Source organism: Henckelia pumila, chromosome 2, assembly GCF_033568475.1.
Source record: "Henckelia pumila isolate YLH828 chromosome 2, ASM3356847v2, whole genome shotgun sequence".
In the NCBI taxonomy this organism is placed as follows: Eukaryota; Viridiplantae; Streptophyta; class Magnoliopsida; order Lamiales; family Gesneriaceae; genus Henckelia; species Henckelia pumila.
Window position 1 is genome coordinate 107,101,284 of NC_133121.1, and position 18,241 is coordinate 107,119,524.

The window sequence follows — 18,241 nt, forward strand, 5'->3', positions numbered from 1 at the left end:
TTTTTCAATTATGAAAACATTTCTTTGTAATAGTATTGATAATTTAAATATATCACCAATCTCTATTATTGTGTTATCGTCTTTTATTACTTGTATGTCGACATCTTAATGATTGATATATTTGTTGGACGTCCTTTTTTTGTTCATCTTTATCTCTTATAAAGATACTCATTCGTTAATTGTAAGACTATCCTCATAAAGTAATTGTTATAATTTATAGTCTTCGGAAAGAAAAAAATAATAAAAATATATGTATTCAATCATATATTATTAAATTTTAATAATAAATTAAGTCGCTGAAAAATATTTTTTGGCTTTCTTTTTTTTTTTTTTTTTTTCTAAAGTAAGTATAGATAAAATAAGCATTGACGAAGTATTTATAAGATTTATCTTTCTTTTATATCCAATAATGCACGTATCACTTTAGCGACATGTAATTAACTGTCGAACCATCTTCGTTGACACACGATTTAATTATTTTGATTTTGTTATTTTAATTCATCGTTTAAAACAATTAATTCTAAATTATGTCAAATTAAATATACTAACATCAAGTCCTTAAATTAACAGTGTGTTTGTAAGTCTAAAAATGAAATTTAAAATTTGATTTGGATTTGAAATTTGAATTGGAATTGGACTTGAAATTTAAATCCAAATAATTGAAATTCTATTTTGGTGTTTGGTAAAAATTAAAATATATTTTGTAAATAAGTTATGAAAAAAACTTAAAATCTATAAGTAAAATATATAAATTTATTATTACAAATAATTGTATTATTTTTATAAACTCAAATCTAATGAATCTGACCAATTTTGTTAGGATTTCACTTAGTTAAATGAAAACTTTTGAAATATCATCAAATATCAATCATGTTTCGAAATATCATTTTAGCAAACACTAAAACCGTACTTTCAATTCCAAATCCCACCGAAGTATCCTTATCTAATATGCACATAATTTGACAATTTTGACCACATCATAATAATTAATTTTACAAAAATATCATCGTCAATTTATCTCAAGTATGTATAAATAAATGATGAAGTTGACAATACACAATGTAAAACTTTAACTTCGGTTCACACTTTTATAAATGATATCTATACTATATATTAAGGAAGAACATCTTAATTGGTCTCTTGGTATGCTTAACCCCAAATTGAAAAAAAAAACCTATAAAAGTGTCAAATTACGAAAGTAAATATCATATTAAAATCAAACACATTAAAAAAATAAATGTTATATTATATACACATAATGCATTACACACGTAAAGCGTATCTGTTATTTCTAGTAATAATAATAGATTAATTGATAAGCTCATTTCGAATAAAGAACATCTTTTTTATATTAAAATGTCTTTCTTAATAAAATTTTTCTTATATAGTACTATTACATTTATTATTATTTATAATGAAATAAAAAATATATATATATATGTATAATATCTTATATGTTGACAAAGAAAAATGAAGATGATAATTGATAAGCAAAGAAACTCTCCAATTGCACCGTCAACTCACCACCTTTACAAGCCACTATTCGGTGTAGGCGTTTACTGATCCAGCCCCAGACCCACCACACAAAGCGGCAACCGCCTGCCTTCTTATAAAACCAATCCGCTCAAGTTTCATTCAATTCCTTCTTTCCTTGAAAACCCAAAATAAGGTCCAGCACACAAAAAGATACGCGTTTTCCCTTCCCTTTACTTTTTTTGTGACAGATAATACGTTCCAACAATGTAAGTTATGTAGCTGACAAGATTCTTGAGGGTTGGATTTGAGACAGAGACTGGGTACTTGTAGGCTTGCAGGGGAAAAAACAGAGTCTTTTTTTTTTTTTTTTTGGGTGTTGAGAGGTTAGATTAGGAGGAAAAGAAAGATGTGGATTGCGGGAACAATTGATAGTTCAGGATGCCCGAGTCTCTGTGGAGTCTTGGTTGTAGAAGCTTATCCCAAGAGGTATTCTTCCAAGATCATTGGTACTTTTCTTGGGTCTTGGATTCATAGATTGGTAATATTTGCTCTGAGATACTTGTGAAAGATTGTGTTTTTATTGCTTTTAGAAACAAATAGAAGAAGAATATACAGATTTTTGTGTCTCTTTTTTGCTTTGGAATTTCATCTGATTGATTTTTTGGATTTGACGGGTCTGAATTAATGTCTCCCACCAGTCTTTGGAGGGTGCTAGGAGATACGTGGGTTCGCTACGAACTTCATCGTGTCTTATTCATTTGAATTTCCCTTATCTTGTTTTGGGGTTTCTTATTTTATATTTTTCTTTCTAGATTATTACCTGGGATTTGTAGGATTTAGTTTATTGTGTGTGAGTTGTGGAAAGATTAGTGATATGAATCGGTTCAGGGCTTTAATGGAGTTTGGAGTTTGTAGCCGGGATTGACTTTATGGAGATATGTTTATAAAGATTGGATTTTTCAAAATGCTTGCTGGGGTCAATTTTTTATAACCCAGCATCGAAAAATAGCACTTAGGAAAGGGAAAAGCTTGCGGGGGATGGGAGATGCTCTTCTAACTGTTCTGTCAATGGAGAATCACCACCCTTCAACCCTATTATCTATGGATTCCAGTGCCTCGTCCTCACATGATGAATTAGACCTTGAGATGAATCGGCAAGTCATTTTAACACGTCCCCCTGACATTAACTTACCACTTTCTGCCGAAAGGAGCCCCCCTCCTCAGCCTTGGAATACTGAGCACTGTGATATTCTTGATGTTGGACTAGGTTCCCAGTTGTATGAAACGGAGAGTTTCCTAAGTGTCCCCAAGATTGGGAGGAAATGTGCCAAAAGGATTGATAGCATCTGGGGTGCATGGTTGTTTTTCAGCTTTTACTTTAAACCGGTGTTGAATGAGAAATCGAAGGGAAAAATCACGCGTGATCGTAATGGAGTTTCTGGGTTTGATAAGTCGGACCTCCAGCTCGATGTTTTCATGGTTCAACATGATATGGAGAACATGTACATGTGGGTGTTCAAAGAAAGGCCTGAGAACTCCCTAGGTAAGATGCAGCTTCGCAGTTTTATGAATGGCCATTCTCGTCAAGGGGAGCGTCCTTTTCCATTTAGTGTTGATAAAGGTTTTGTTCGGTCACACAGGATGCAGCGAAAGCATTACAGGGGACTATCCAACCCTCAGTGTGTTCATGGCATTGAGGTCGTTCCGTCCCCCAGTCTAATGGCTCTTGATGAAGATGATCGCAAGAGATGGATGGAACTTACAGGGCGGGATCTGAACTTTACTATTCCACAAGAAGCTAGTGATTACGGGTCATGGAGAAATATGCCAAACACGGAGTTTGAACTCGAGAGGCCACCTCCTCCTATAAAGGGTAACAATAATTTACCGTCTCACTCAAAGAAATTGCTCAACGGATCCGTGCTAAATCTGTCAACTCAGCCACTCAGCCAATGCCACGAGGATGTCATTGACCTATCTCCCAGCAGCAAACGAAAAAGGGAGTTCTTCTCACAAGGGAACGGCGATGATTGTTATTTAGCTGTGAGTGCTCATCCTGATCGAATCCCAGATTTGGAAGTTCACTCAAGCGAGCCATACTGGTTGAATGAATTCAGTGGGGTGCTAAGAAACATTTATGGTCCCGTTACAGCCGCCAAAACCATATACGAGGACGAAGATGGTTATCTAATCGTAATCAGCTTGCCCTTTGTCGATCTTCAGAGAGTAAAAGTTTCTTGGAGAAACACAATAACACATGGGATAATCAAGGTTTCATGTACAAGTACATCTGGCACACCGTTCATCAAGAGACACAACAGGACGTTCAAGCTCACCGATGTATCCGCAGAACACTGCCCTCCTGGAGAATTCGTCCGAGAAATCCAACTTTCGACCCGTATCCCAGAAGATGCTAATATAGAAGCATACTACGATGGACCAGGAACGGTGCTCGAAATTTTGGTGCCGAAACCTCACGGGGGCCCCGAAGAACATGAAGTTCGTGTGTGCCTTCGTCCTCACCATGGTGTCAATGATCTTATGTTGACTTAAAAGGCCTTTCTTGGAAGATGTTCGAGGTGATTGTTGTTTTCATTGTTTTCTGACATGATCTGCACGTTCCATATGTTGTTTGATCCAACAAAATATGCATTTGAGTAGCTTTAGATGTAATTTCCTTTTGCTTTGGAAGTGATATTTGAAGTGTTAATGATTCAACCCTTTATCACTCTTCTTCTCGAGGAAAAAACAATCTGTTGTTTCTTATTTCTGGTGCAACGAATCAACCGGGAACTTCAATAACTTTATCTTATTTCGGAAGTGTTATTTGCGTAAAATTATTGACTAAAGTACATTGATCAATCTGCAAACCATCCGTTGAATTCGCATATGGTAGCCTACATAAGCATATAAAATTAGTCTTTGGGTATGCATTATATAATATTAATATATATTTATCATTGAAAATGCCACATTGGTTTACCTTACCCAATCCCATTTAGGTCGGCAAGTTGTTGGTAGAGGCAACGTATCTCTACAGACGAGGAAATTCAATTTTGGGTGCGCTAGATATTAAGGTAGTGTTTGGGAGCCCTTTTAGGGAACATTTTTGAGTGAAAATTTTGTGAAAGAAAAGCTTAAAAGTGCTTGCTTGAAGCATTCTCAAACACTCCCTAAATATTGGATAAATATTGGAATAAATCTCTTGACGGAGTAGTATAAAAAATGTGGACTGAAAAGGTGGTTGTCATAACTTCATATTAAGCCAACTGCAAAATTTCGTGCACACCAGCTTCAGAAAAAGAGACAATTAGTTTTATATATGATTGGCGTCCACCAACTAGAAAAAGAAAAAAGATCTTTCCATTCAGTTTAATCCACCTCCTCGATCTTTCGACCAGCCCCCGTCCCCGCCGGAAGCTGGAAGATGATCATCCATGGGAACACAAGCACTACCACCCTAGTCAGATGCTCTCCAGCTCCTTCGTCTTGCCCTTGAACTCGTCAGGTCAGCTTCGGCTAGTTGATTACCATTTAAAAAATGAATGGTCGATTCAACAGCATCCTCAATCTTCTTATCCGCAGCTGGGAGCGACAGCAATCTTCTTGTCTTTAACAATGTTCCTCATGTTCTATGCCTAGTTATCCAAGGCATTCTTTCCTCAATGTGAAGCAAACGGTAATCTGGGGGCTGGAGGAACGCCAGCGAGCTCGAATTTCCCAACCACAAATTCTTATTACCTCCAAGGATAATAGAGCGTTATTAATATTATCATGTAAGAAATTCTTCCACGGTGGACTAATTTTGAACTCAAATCATTCTCGGCTACTTTTATTGAGAGTTCGTGGGAATGAACTATCGTAAATACATCACTGATGATGTAATATGCTAATACGATAGATATTTTAAAGGTAGATTGATGCACTACTTGAATTATAGCAATAAGAACTTTTTTCTTTCGAATCTTTAAATTGAAGATAACAAAACTGTTCTATTTCACATAAATTCATTTGATGATGGGATAATACATACACGAACGTGTGTTTATTATTAACATAACTCACAGTAAGTCGTAAGGATTAATGCTGAGTTATTACCCGAGATGTTTATCATCAAAAAAAAAATTCTTGAAGAAATACTTAAATCCAAAGCAAAAAGTTTTTTGATTTTCAAGAAATCAAAAGCATGTCTCGAATATAAGGTTGAAAAATCTAATCTATAACTTTGCATTAAACTTCTTCATGGGTAGATGATGTTGATGGCACAAATCAAATAAACAAGTAACTTTGTTGTGATACTTCAATTTGAAATGTTCTTCAGGTAATATGTTGAAAGTAAATTTAAATACAGAAATAGAAATATGACTACATATATGAATGTATACCAAAACCAGACGAGATAAAAAGATAAAATAAAATGAAATGAAATATCTTACAAAAATAAGAGCTCAGGTATTATCCAAATAACTCTAGTCCAAAATTTCACAGCAAGGTGAAATAAATTGTCTGACAAAAGGTAAGTTTGTATTGGTTAATCCCTGAAAATTCATTAAAGAAAGCCAACCTGATACAACACTCGTACTTTAGTTAGTTACTTCTAAAGATGTATACCCAGCCACGCTCTTCAGTTGCCCTCATACTTAGGATCTGCCACCACGTAGTGATAGGCAATCACCAGGGCAAATATGAAGATGCCAAGAAAGTTGGCAACAAAGCCCAGATCCTGATCATCAATCATCTGAGAATACAGGCAAAACAACGACCAACACGGTCAGTATACCTGAAGAACATATATGATCATTGACTTTTACCAAAAACAAACAAACAAACAGTTCACAGAATCATTCCACACAGCATCAACTAAGGTTTTTTCCCTCTTTCTGTTGAAAGAATAATTGTTAAAGACTTGATGCCAATATAAGGCTGTCAGAGTACAGAAAATGTTACAGGCAATGAGGTTGATATTGCTAAAATCTGAACCTTGTGCCCGATGATTTATTCCTCAGACTTCAATTTTCATGTTCGACGACTCAAAACATAGAACAAATTTTCAAAAACATTACACATTCATCAGGTCCCTACGAAATAAGAAAAATGCATTGAGAAAGCAAACTGGTGGCATGGGTTGGTTTCAGGGAGTCTTGGAGTCAAACTGACCTCCCTTCTCAGATTCAAAAAAATTTCTTATTCAAGAATAAAACTTTTTATGGTCAAAGATACGAAAACAAGTTCTTGCACATGCTGGAACAATGCAATAACATGACATTCCATCACAGTCCACAGACATAACAACCGCTATAGAATATCAACCATCCAAATAGCAGCATATTCCAATCACATTCAAGAAATTCAACCCATTAGAAAATTTGTCACAGTAAAAGGGAAAGGAGATCCTATTCAAGAAAATCATGCTTATCGTAGATGGAAGCTGAAGCATCAAAATTCCACTCATTAATTTTGGTCTGTGATTTCAAATGTCGAGTTTCCTTTTCATTAATTGTCGATTTGCCTCATGCACAAAGGCTGGAAATAAGATAGTACTATGATTTAAAACAACACTCTTCACACTCCTAGTCGATCCCTTATCGAACTTATTAAAACTGGGAGAGAATTAATCGATGAACTCTTTCTCTGTTTAAGGGTCAAACGAGAGAGAGAAAATACTAGCAAAGAATTTTACAATCCTCGAAAATCGGCAGTCAAATAAGCGAAAACAAGGTGAACCCAGTGAGCAGCAGCGCTATCCAATGAAAAATTTTACGAGCTATTTAGCATTAGCAAGCCCAAACTATACAAAATTTGAAACTTAATTCGCGAGTCGCTCATTTGTTGACCAAAATTATAGAATATAGAATGCAAGACGAACACGACATCATCGACGATTTTCCTTTTTCTGAAGAACATGACAGATCGACAAGGATATGATAAACAAAATCGAAAAATAAAATCCGCTGCATACAAGGATTTTGAGCTAGCAATCGGTGGCAACAAAGAAAAGTAGTCGAGAATCTTACGATTGTTGTTCGAGAAAAATCACAGCGCTTCTCAGCTAGTGCAAATCAGTGGATGCTTCTTGACTTCTTGGTCTGAACTATTAACCCAATAGATCTGTAAGAATCCGTTGAAAGAAAACGTTTCACTGTGCAGAAAATTCGAAACGCTGCGTTTCGTGTAAACTGGGCGCAAAACGACAAAAAAAAAAAGTAAAAAGAGATTTGTGGCTGCTGGGATTCGAGCCCAGGTCTCCACGGCCACAACGTGGAATTCTCACCACTAAACTACAGCCACTTGTTGGGATTAATGGATCAATTTTTAATATAAAAACGTATTATACACGTAACATCCAATCATGTCACAAATTGATTGGATAATTCATTCTTTGAACTCTCTAATGTCTATTTGATATTTTTAATTATACATTATTTATTAGATTATTTAAAACAATAAATGTTGGCCTTTGTTAATAGAAGATTCACCTAATGCAGTTATGTCGCGGAGCCCAATAGATATTTTAAAGGTGCACTCAAAGAGTTATTTGTGGGTTGGGCTACACCACTTGAGAGATATGATTGCAGCTGCACCCAATCTGGGCTGGGCCATATTTGTTTGTACCAAGTATTTTGACGGTGTCAAGCTCAAGAATAAATATAGACGGCAAATGCCTCGATGTACATATTTATGCTACATAGAGAAACATTCATTTTATAATTTAATAAAACACATTCGATTCATCATCTGAATTCAAAATAAAAATATGGTGATATGATAAAAAAATCCTATCACATATTTCTTTATATTTTAGAGATATAATTGAATATTGCATGGATGCTCTTTTATACGTTTTTAACGCACTTTTCATACAAGTAGTGATATGATGTTGATTTGAGCGTCGGAGTGGCTTCGCCTCCGAGCGAGTCATTTCACATGTTTTTTTTATACACAGAAATATTTTGGGATCATTTGGCTCGGTTTATTGAAGAAATTGATTATTTGATTATCGGTTCAAGGTAATTTATTTATGTGAAATTTTTGAACGCATCAAAATACGAAATCAACTCAAGCGGTTTGCGTTATCCGTATGAAGTCGGGTTGATGTTATTAATTCTTGATGGTTCATTAAATTAAGGGGAGATGCATCGTATCAGTACGTATTCTTTAATATATAAGAGGAAAAAGGCTGTACTTCAAACACAAGGTAATCTTCCAGTTTGCCAACTGTGTGACCTAAAGAATACGGCATATCATAATTATCATTAATTTGTCTTTACTGTTCTTAGTATGTATACAGTTGATTCCGCCGCCTTGTTTCCATAAATACACTGCAAATTTATATGTCGGACCGATCGAGCTCTCCGTGTCGTATACATGTATGTATAATGTATCGAGTGTGCAGACTACATGCAGAGAACTTCGTATCGTGTAGTAATGGACCATGTTGAAAATCCACTATAGTCAACTATTTATTTAGGTGATGAAATAATTTGATTTTCATGACTTGATAACAATTTATATTTGTCGTTATTCAGACAATATAGATTCTATAATTTTTTTTAATGATAAAATGTATCGAAAGTTGGTATTTAAAATGAGTAACGTAACTTATATGTACTAGGGGTAGATGGTAAGAAGCCCTTGAATCCAATATAATCACACATATATCTTTTATTTCTTTCATGTTATTAGCATCATAACATGTTTTTTTTAATTTTTTATGACGTGAGAACCCGCAGTCACCACATTTCGGTGAGCATTATATAAAATTTTGAATTAATGCAATAACTTATAAATCACACTAATCACGTAATCGCAATGGATAAGCTCTATGTGTGCACACTAATGAAAATCAAGGGGGTCATGGCCCCCCTCAAATTTTTTTTATATAATCAATATTATATACTTGTATTTTTTTTTTTTATTAAAATGAACGTATTTCAATTCTAAGTCATATTGGTGTAATATATTGAAAAGAAAATATGTTCAGCAACTTATCAAATAATTATATTATGAAATATTATGAATTGATGATAATGTTTAAAATTTTATGCTCGTTTTTCAATTGATATAAACTACGCTTTCATGACTATTTATGAATTGTATCCAATAACGTAGCCTTATTTTTCTTTTTATCCAAAGCAAAATTTTCTAAACTCACTATTTTTTATGTGTTGAGCTTGTATCTTTTTATTTTTAAATTGCATATTCACAGGAATATTAACAAACTAGACTGAATTTAATGTATAAAAATAGGGGAAAAAACTTGGACAACCAAGAGACCTCCCGGGCGGGGGCAACACATGACTTCATCCTTAATTGCCGCCTCCTGAATAAAAATTTTAGGTCCGCCCCCTGCAAGAAAATATTAGTAGAAAGAATCAAACTCGTGACAAAAAACCAAAATAATATACAAGTTACAGGACTACAAATGAAAATCTATCGTAATAAAATTAAAAAATAATTACAAAAAAATATGCAAATTACAAAACGAAAAATATAAATTATAACCCGACAAAAATGTACGTAATTCTCTCTCTCTCTTTTGTTAAATATCTAATACGTACCTTTGAACGAAAAAAAAAAATGTAATCCTGATTTTTGAGAGTAATCTAAATGTAGATTTTTAGCATGACCGTGGATTGTATTTGTATGCATCATACGACCGAGTAATGATCATTCATCATTGAATGCAAGTTTGACCCTTCCGAACAATTTTATCGGCAGCAAGTTGACTCCTTCAACCCTCGCCGCGTGTTTACGTACATACATATATATACATGTAAAAGTAAAATGAGAAGCTAGCAAAAATGGAGGTTGGGTGATATATGGGTGGCTGAAACAAAACCCCATTTCTTTATTTATTTACCACATTAAATATATGAGTTGTGAATATATAATTTTGTGCTATAAATCCAATTCCTTACCCGGCCCATACCTGTTCTCTACCTCCCCAAATAACTCCCCCCCACTATTTCTATTTCTTCTCCCTTTTTCAACCATCTCATTCATTGTTCTTGCACACTAGTGCTGCTATAAATATACCATCTTCTTTTTAAGTTTTCTCGCCAACTTCAATCCAACAAACACTCTCTCTAATTAGTTTACATAATATACATATTTCGATCTCTTAATTTCTGCTTTTTCGAAGAAAAATGTTTAGGTTGATTACAGGAATTCCAGGGCCCAGTGGTTTCGGATCGGCTTCCACTGCTCAAGGGGTTACTCAAGGAATCGATGCCTCCAATCTTACTGCCATTATTACAGGTTTTTTTCAATTCCTTCTTATTTCTTTAATTGAATCCACTAGAAGAAGAAGAGAAATTCAAGTTAATAATTACTTCTAAGGTATAAAAAGTACTGATGATGAATGATTAAAAAAACTTGATGCTGATTTCTTTGGTGAACCCTTTTGATTTCATTTTTTTTTTAAATTGTCACATTTTCCATTTGCATAAAAGATCTATCAGTAAGTAGCCAAGTTAATTAAAAACTCCACTAGCGCCTATAATTAACTTTCATGTCGCAAGAAAAATGGGGGGACCAAAACATGGGAGCTGCCAAAAATAAATTGTTTTGACGATTAATTAAGACAAGTTTGCATCGTTTAATTTTATATCATATATCACTCTAAACTTGAAAAACCGTTTATTTTTATTCGTATTACCTATATCTATATATATGTACGTCTTTGTAGCTAGGTAGCATAGGTCCGAATATATATATTCGGGTTACTAAGTACGTACAAATTTAAGTACTGGAAAATATCATAATAATTGGGATCATATTTAGAAGTGGCTAAGCAAGTTTGATTAATTGAAGGGACGTATGTCGAGCCCATATATAAAACATTAATGATCGATCACACGACTATTTAATTAGTGTGGTAAGAGTTGGGACCACGGGAAACTTCCCCAAATTTTCCACAACTTGTGTTATTTGATGCAAGGATGGAGTCGAGAGGAGGCTAGGTGGTGTTTGAGAGATCTTTTTAAAATCATTTTTCAGCTTTTTCGTTGACAAAATTTTGAAATGTTGTAAAATTTTATTAATGAAAAGATGAAAATTGCTTCATACATGAATCTCTCGCGCTTAACGGAGTTCATTTTCTAATATGTTAGTCTCCAAATTTATAATAATTATTATTTTTCTAAATGATGTATCACAGAATCCGAGAGAGCTTCTCATGAAGTGTGACACGCTTTTAATTTTGAATTATAAAACTTTTTTTTTTCTAATTTAATTATAAAAAAAACAAAATAAAAAACTTATCGCAATTTTTTTGGAAATTGATTCCTTTTTTTTTTTTTTTTTTTGAAAGGGAAATTTGGTTTGTTTAGAAACACTGTTCTTGTCCGTGTGTAGTTAGCCCATGCATGCCCATGTATATATATATATATATGTTGCAGGGTCCCACTTTTTTGAATCAGACAAATCCGAACGGTGTCGTACGTGTCATGAGTTATGCTTTTAGGTGGGGGTAAGGCCTGTGTTTGGAGTCTTAATTTGGACCATATAATTAATACGAGTATGTTTGTAAATTATATATATATATTTTTTGAAGAAAAAAAATTAGTATTTTATTAGGATTTGAAAACCAATTATTAAAAAAATTGGAAGATATGATAGAGAAAGTATGGCTTCTGTTGCTTCTCTTTTAAGGTATTTATTTTGTTTTACTTTTATAGATGAATTATATACATATATATTTCAAATATAAAACTATCTATTGTAGAACAAAAAAAGTTCAAAAACCCAAATTGATTAAATATTTAGGAATGGTTCTTGTTTTTTCCACATGAAAGCAGCAAAAACAACTGAAATAAGTATTTTAATCAAGAAAGTTTCAAATTCTTGCATATGTTTTGATTGATGAGCTAAAATGATGAATCACAAATCGATGCAATTTACGATCTCTTTCCCTGTTCTAGCTAGCTACTTAATTTTCGAAATGTGTTCATTTTAGATTTTTTTCATGATAGGTGGTGCAAGTGGAATAGGGCTGGAGACAGCAAGAGTTCTAGCACTAAGAAATGCGCATGTAATAATCGGAGCAAGAAACATAGAAGCCGCAAACGAAGCAAAACAAATTATCCTTCGAGACAATGAGAAGGCCAAGATAGATATCATGAAACTCGACCTCTCGTCTCTCGACTCGATCAAATCATTTGCTCAGAATTTCATAGCCCTCGACCTTCCTCTCAATATCTTAATGTACGTATCTTTGTCAAATTATGTGTTATTACATATCTTTATGTATTCGTCGATTTTAATGAGAAAAATTAATGGTTTTTTATTTTATTTTCAGAAATAATGCTGGGATCATGTTTTGTCCCTATGATCTATCTCAAGATGGATTCGAGATACAATTTGCCACAAATCATCTAGGCCATTTCTACTTGACAAACCTTCTACTGGAGAAGATAAAAGAAACCGCGAAATCCACCGGGGTCGAGGGTAGAATTGTGAATCTGTCGTCGGTGGCACATATCCACACTTACAGCGGCGGAATTAAATTCGAAAACATTAACGATAGACGCAGGTATATTTTATTTGTAGCAATCGAGTCACATTTGATTTCTTATGATTTTTAAATTGTAGATGATAATGAGTTCTATCTGATTATAGAAATAGCGTAGTTTTGATCATTTCAACCTATTTTTTTTTTTAATAACATAAATGAATGCTTATTTTTATACTTATGTAAGTTGATGTTAGTGTCATACTGACGAGCCAAACCAGTTAGGATAGATGTCTCAATTTAATTATAATATATATATAAGTTTATTTAATTTGTGTTATATTTCTAGTTGCATTGCAAATTGGTCCCTTGATTCGATTTCATTGTTTTGGCTATTTTTCCTTAGTTATTGTGACAAGAGGGCGTATGGCCAATCCAAGTTGGCCAATATCTTGCATGCCACGGAGCTATCACGTCGCTTACAGGTATTTAATGTAAATCGTTTTTTGAGGTTGTAATATGTCCGATGTGTCTACAATTCCAGAAAATTTTATTACATTTATTTAGGTGGTGTGACACATTAATATAGTTTATTATCTTGACTACGTGCGATTACTCATATATTGATATATATCTATTTTTGGATTGGATATAAGGCTGAGGGGGGAAATGTAACAGTGAATTCAGTGCACCCAGGATTGATCATGACAAATCTCTTCAAACATTCTGGAGTTTTTATGAGTAAGCACTAATTAAAATCTCACGAGCCACAGCTAGCTGCTTTAATTTTTTAAAATAGATTTCTTGTAAGACGGTCTCACATATCTTTATCAGAAGTCAAATTTATGCATATTTATAATAAGAAGTAATATTTTAACTATAAAAAATAATATTTTTTTATGAATAACTCAAATAAGAGATCTGTCTCACAAAATTAACCTGTGAGATAGTCTAACAAGAATTTTTGCCAATTTTTATTATTATTATTATTCAAGTACTTTTAATTTCTAAACTTTCCATTATATGCAGAAATTTTGAAGTTTTTCACCTGCATCCTATGGAAGAATGTCCCACAGGTAAATTAAGAAACCCACAATTCCTTATTTTATCACCATATATATGTTGTTTCTTGAAAAACTTACTACTGTTAAACTTAATTAGCTAGTATCTAATGATATCATGAACTCCATGGTTTTGTGATATTGCTGGTGGTTTTAGGGGGCGGCCACGACGTGCTATGTCGCGCTGCACCCGAGCTTGAAAGGAGTGACGGGGAAATATTTTGTTGATTGTAACGAGTTCAAACCAAGCACATATGCCAGGGATGAAAACTTGGCCAAGAGACTTTGGGACTTCAGCAACAAGATCATCGATGCAGCTAGATGAAGATTGAATTTCATGTTTTACGATAAATGTGTGCGTGTTCGATCATTCATGGTGTCGAATGTTTCAAAAATTTTAAGATTTATTTGGCACTGCGTACGTGCATGTATATTTCATTCATGTTTGTTTCCATTTCCATGGCTTAAATTTAAATATAATCGCTATTCTTTCCCCAGCTAGCTAGCTCCATTTCGTTAAATATATACTGATTAGTAATTAAGCCATTGCAAATTAGTGTTTATGATTTTATTTAATGCTGAAAGAAACGGTGTACATGGTTGTTATGTAAAATAAGGCAGTGTTGTACTTCGTGTCGTAACACCAAAGACAACACAGTGCATTTAAAATTTAAAGCGAAAATAAAACACAAGTAAATAATTTTGCACGAGTATAAAAACTCGTGCGGGTGCCTTAGGGCTAAATATTACTAGTAAACGTAAGATCAGTCTTACAAAGCAATCATAGTAATTTTACGAAAAGTCATTAAATCCTAAATTTCTCAACAAGTTGAGAAATCAAACTTGCATCCTAAATAAATCAGAGTAAAAACAATAGATGCAACTCCCGTGGCCTAAATTTGAAGAGACACAAAATATCTTCGAACAACACTATTCCCACAGTGTTGTCTCTGATGTCTTCAACACGAACGGCAATACGGGGACATGCAACAACGAAGGTTGCAAATCTTGCTTCAGAGTTCTTCAAATTCTTCAACAGAATTTTTCAGAGTATGCGCTGTGAATTATACGTCTGAAGCTCTTTTCTTTGTGCGTGAAAATCTTCTTTTATAGATAAGCATCCAAGTCTTGAAGATTTCCTTAGATAGAGTCCTACATGAATAAGGAAACAAACTTTAGTAGGAAATAAACTCTATCAAATCTTATAAATCAAATCTAGATAATATCGGTTTATATTATATCAACTAATCACCTTATCAAGACATGATTTAAACTTGGCAAATATATAACTTAACATAATCGTGATATACATAATATATTTACCAAATATATTAACTTGTCTAGAAAGCAAAATCTTTAATATTCAATTTATTAAGGATCGAAAATATCAAGGAATAAAATTCCTTTCAATCTCCCCCTTTTTGCTTTCTGGACAAAACATTGCACAGTGTGAAATAATCATAAACTCCCCCTGAGTTTAAAAATTCTTCTCCCCCTGAAGTGTTGTCCCTCGTATCGTAACACGGTGGATAACATAGGCAATAACACATGGGATTCTATAATTCATATATTTAGAGCATAAGTGGGGTAGAAGATGTTAGTCTAGTTAAAGCATGTAAGAGCATTTGAGGCACATAACTAGAACAACCAAAAAACACTTATATTGAAATCAAAATTAACAAATAATTAAAGATGAGAGAAGAAGCAAATTCTAAATGTGATCACTATCGGATCCCTCTTGATCAGTAGCTTCATCCTCATCATCTCTAGTCCCAGATGGACCAGCTTCAGCTTGTGCACTATCTCCCCCTGTTTGGCCAGAAATGCCAAGATGTTTCCGACAATCAGCCAAGACCATGCTGTAGAAGACAATATCTTCCTGTGCTTGAGCAATTTTCTCTTCAGCACGAGTCATCAGCAGCTGAATAGTGGCAATGGTGAATTCCAGGGAGGTAGGAGTATGCACAGTTTCTTCAGTGTTGTCTCCCGTGTTGGCAACATCGGGGGAAACACCAGCAATGTCAGCAGCAGGAGTAGGAGTGGCAGTCCAGGGTAAATCCAGTACACGATTTTCCTTTAGAAGACCAGTTGCTAACTTTAAAATCTCAGGTTGATCAGTGAGATCTTCTGTAATATTGCGGATGAAAGCCTGAGATTCCAATATGCCGTAGATCAAAGAGGTAAATGAGAGCTTTGTAGACTTGAGTCCTCCATCAGCAAATTGGAGCACAGTCTTGAATACCATCTTCCCAAAATTAAAAGGACTCCCAGTCCCAATGGCATATAAAATGACCGCCTGCGGTCTGGTGATAACTGTTGAATTGGATGAAGGAGTCCAATTCCTGATAGCTATCTTATGCAGCACAGAATAAAAGGAGGTGAGCTTAGCTGCAGAAAAATGGTCAGAGAACTTGTTGACCATACCACCAGTGAGAACAGTAATCACTTCGTTGATCTCTGGAGGATTGCCTTCATCAACGTCTGGGGTGGAATAAAAAGAGTTGATCACGACTGGAGTGAACTCGAACAGCCTACCCCGAAGGTACACCAATCCATACTTTGCAGATTCTGGATCTTCAATGCTTGCAGTCAAGTTGGCGTAGAACTCCAGAATCACCCTCTTGCAGTAGGGTATCACAGCAACAACAGTAGAATATAGCTGTCGAAGCTTCAAAAAGTCAATTAAATTGTACCTATCATAGGAGCGAACATCTATGTTCCTCTCATCCAGAAGACCTTTATGAATGAAGAGATGCCAGACAGCAGCAGCATCACCAGAATAAAACATGAGGGAATGAGCAACATCCATGTCATAGTCCTAATCAACAGTGTTATCCGTGGTGTTGACGACACCAACAGCAACACTGGCAGTAGGAGCAGAAACTTCCTCAGTCTCTAAAGCATCTTCATCAGCATCCATGCTGGGAATATCTTCAGAGTCTTCTTCTTCTCCAATATTAGCACTCTTATCAGAAGAGTCAGCAGCAGAATATGTAGAGGAAGAAGAGGAGGAAGAATCATTAGCTTGATGGGCTTTATTTGCAGCAAACTCCTCCATCATCTCAGCATCAGGCTCATCATCGGAGAGATGAGCAGTGGGAGGAAAAAATAAAGAAGCCTTACCTTGCTTAAGGCTTTCCAAAATTTGTGCCAAGGTGGCATCTTCATTGGAAACAACAAGTTCTGGAGGTACAGTAGCTGCGGGAGAGTCCTTAGGAGGATCAGCATCACCAGAGGTGCTTGAATCATCACTCTCCGATGCAGACTCAACAATAGAAGCGGAGACAGAGGCAGCAGCAGAACCAGATGGTTTCTTCCTTGCCACAAATTCGAAGTTGGCATCATCAAAATCGTCTCCAGAGCTATGATATTCTTCAGCCATGGAGATGCGAGGACCCTTGTAATACCTTTTAGACTGGGTGAAATCAGGGTTGTAACCTACCTGCCTTTTTGATCGGCGTGCCATCAATGGAGGAGGATTAACCCTATTCAAGACGGAGAAATCAGGAGGATTCTCCAAATCAATCGCATTCCCAGGTTCTCCAGGCATGAGAACAGCGAGAGGAACGGGTTCCATGGGAACTGGAACAATCGGCAGAGAAAACACCGTGGATGGAATTTCCGGTGTTGTAACACCAGCAGCAACATCGGGTTCTTTATGACCCATCTCGCTTCGGATGTCTTGTGGATCAAAGCCTGCCATTGAAGATTAAATTGAAAGTGAGAGATGGGTAGGGTTAGCAGAAAACTCAATCGGGAACAAGGAATTTTGAGAAGATGATAAAGCCCGATAATCACGAAAAATCATATATATAGAACCCTTATTACAAACGGTAATAAAATCATAACAAACCCATAATTATCCTGATCCCTGATCTCCCTCATGTTCCAACGGTAACTTTCCTAACGGACACGAATTAAAAGCCGAGATTTAAAGAGATAAAATTCCATAAATAAGGAAATAATCCGAGATAAATATTTCAGCCCAAATCTTCCAGTATTACCTCCATATCAGTGTAACTCCACTGAACCAAAAATCAATCACAAAAATTTAATTTTTAGTAAATAGGGTAAATCATCAAAATTCGTCTATTTAGAACCTTACCCAAAAATAGAACCCTATTAGCAAAAATGCATATGCATGACCTATTTTATGCCTAAACAGAGTGTAACATAAAATAAAAATGCAATCACATGCAAGAGATATGTTTACAAGTGTAGTGTTGTCTCTCGTGTTGACAACATCATCAAC

The 18,241-nt window shown here is 34.9% G+C and overlaps 3 protein-coding genes and 1 non-coding gene across 4 annotated transcripts; 2 read left to right on the top strand and 2 right to left on the bottom strand.

The window, feature by feature from the left end:
• Positions 1–1,530: 1,530 nt before the first annotated feature.
• Positions 1,531–4,202, top strand: LOC140880412 (uncharacterized). Its single transcript, XM_073284829.1, has one exon. It carries the CDS (start codon positions 2,515–2,517, stop codon positions 4,027–4,029), a length of 1,515 nt encoding a protein of 504 aa, XP_073140930.1. The 5' UTR covers positions 1,531–2,514; the 3' UTR covers positions 4,030–4,202.
• Positions 4,203–5,803: 1,601 nt separating this feature from the next.
• Positions 5,804–6,214, bottom strand: LOC140884603 (dolichyl-diphosphooligosaccharide--protein glycosyltransferase subunit 4A). Its single transcript, XM_073291401.1, has one exon. The coding sequence runs from the start codon at positions 6,212–6,214 to the stop codon at positions 6,101–6,103; it is 114 nt and encodes a 37-aa protein (XP_073147502.1). The 3' UTR covers positions 5,804–6,100.
• A 1,478-nt stretch (positions 6,215–7,692) lies between these two features.
• Positions 7,693–7,764, bottom strand: TRNAH-GUG (transfer RNA histidin (anticodon GUG)). Its single transcript has one exon. It is a non-coding gene; the product is annotated as a tRNA-His (tRNA).
• Positions 7,765–10,281: 2,517 nt separating this feature from the next.
• LOC140879875 (short-chain dehydrogenase TIC 32 B, chloroplastic-like) lies at positions 10,282–14,482 on the top strand. Its single transcript, XM_073283824.1, has 7 exons — positions 10,282–10,734; positions 12,450–12,681; positions 12,776–13,009; positions 13,335–13,413; positions 13,585–13,669; positions 13,958–14,004; positions 14,147–14,482. The coding sequence occupies exons 1-7, from the start codon at positions 10,623–10,625 to the stop codon at positions 14,312–14,314; spliced, it is 957 nt and encodes a 318-aa protein (XP_073139925.1). The 5' UTR covers positions 10,282–10,622; the 3' UTR covers positions 14,315–14,482.
• Positions 14,483–18,241: the final 3,759 nt, after the last annotated feature.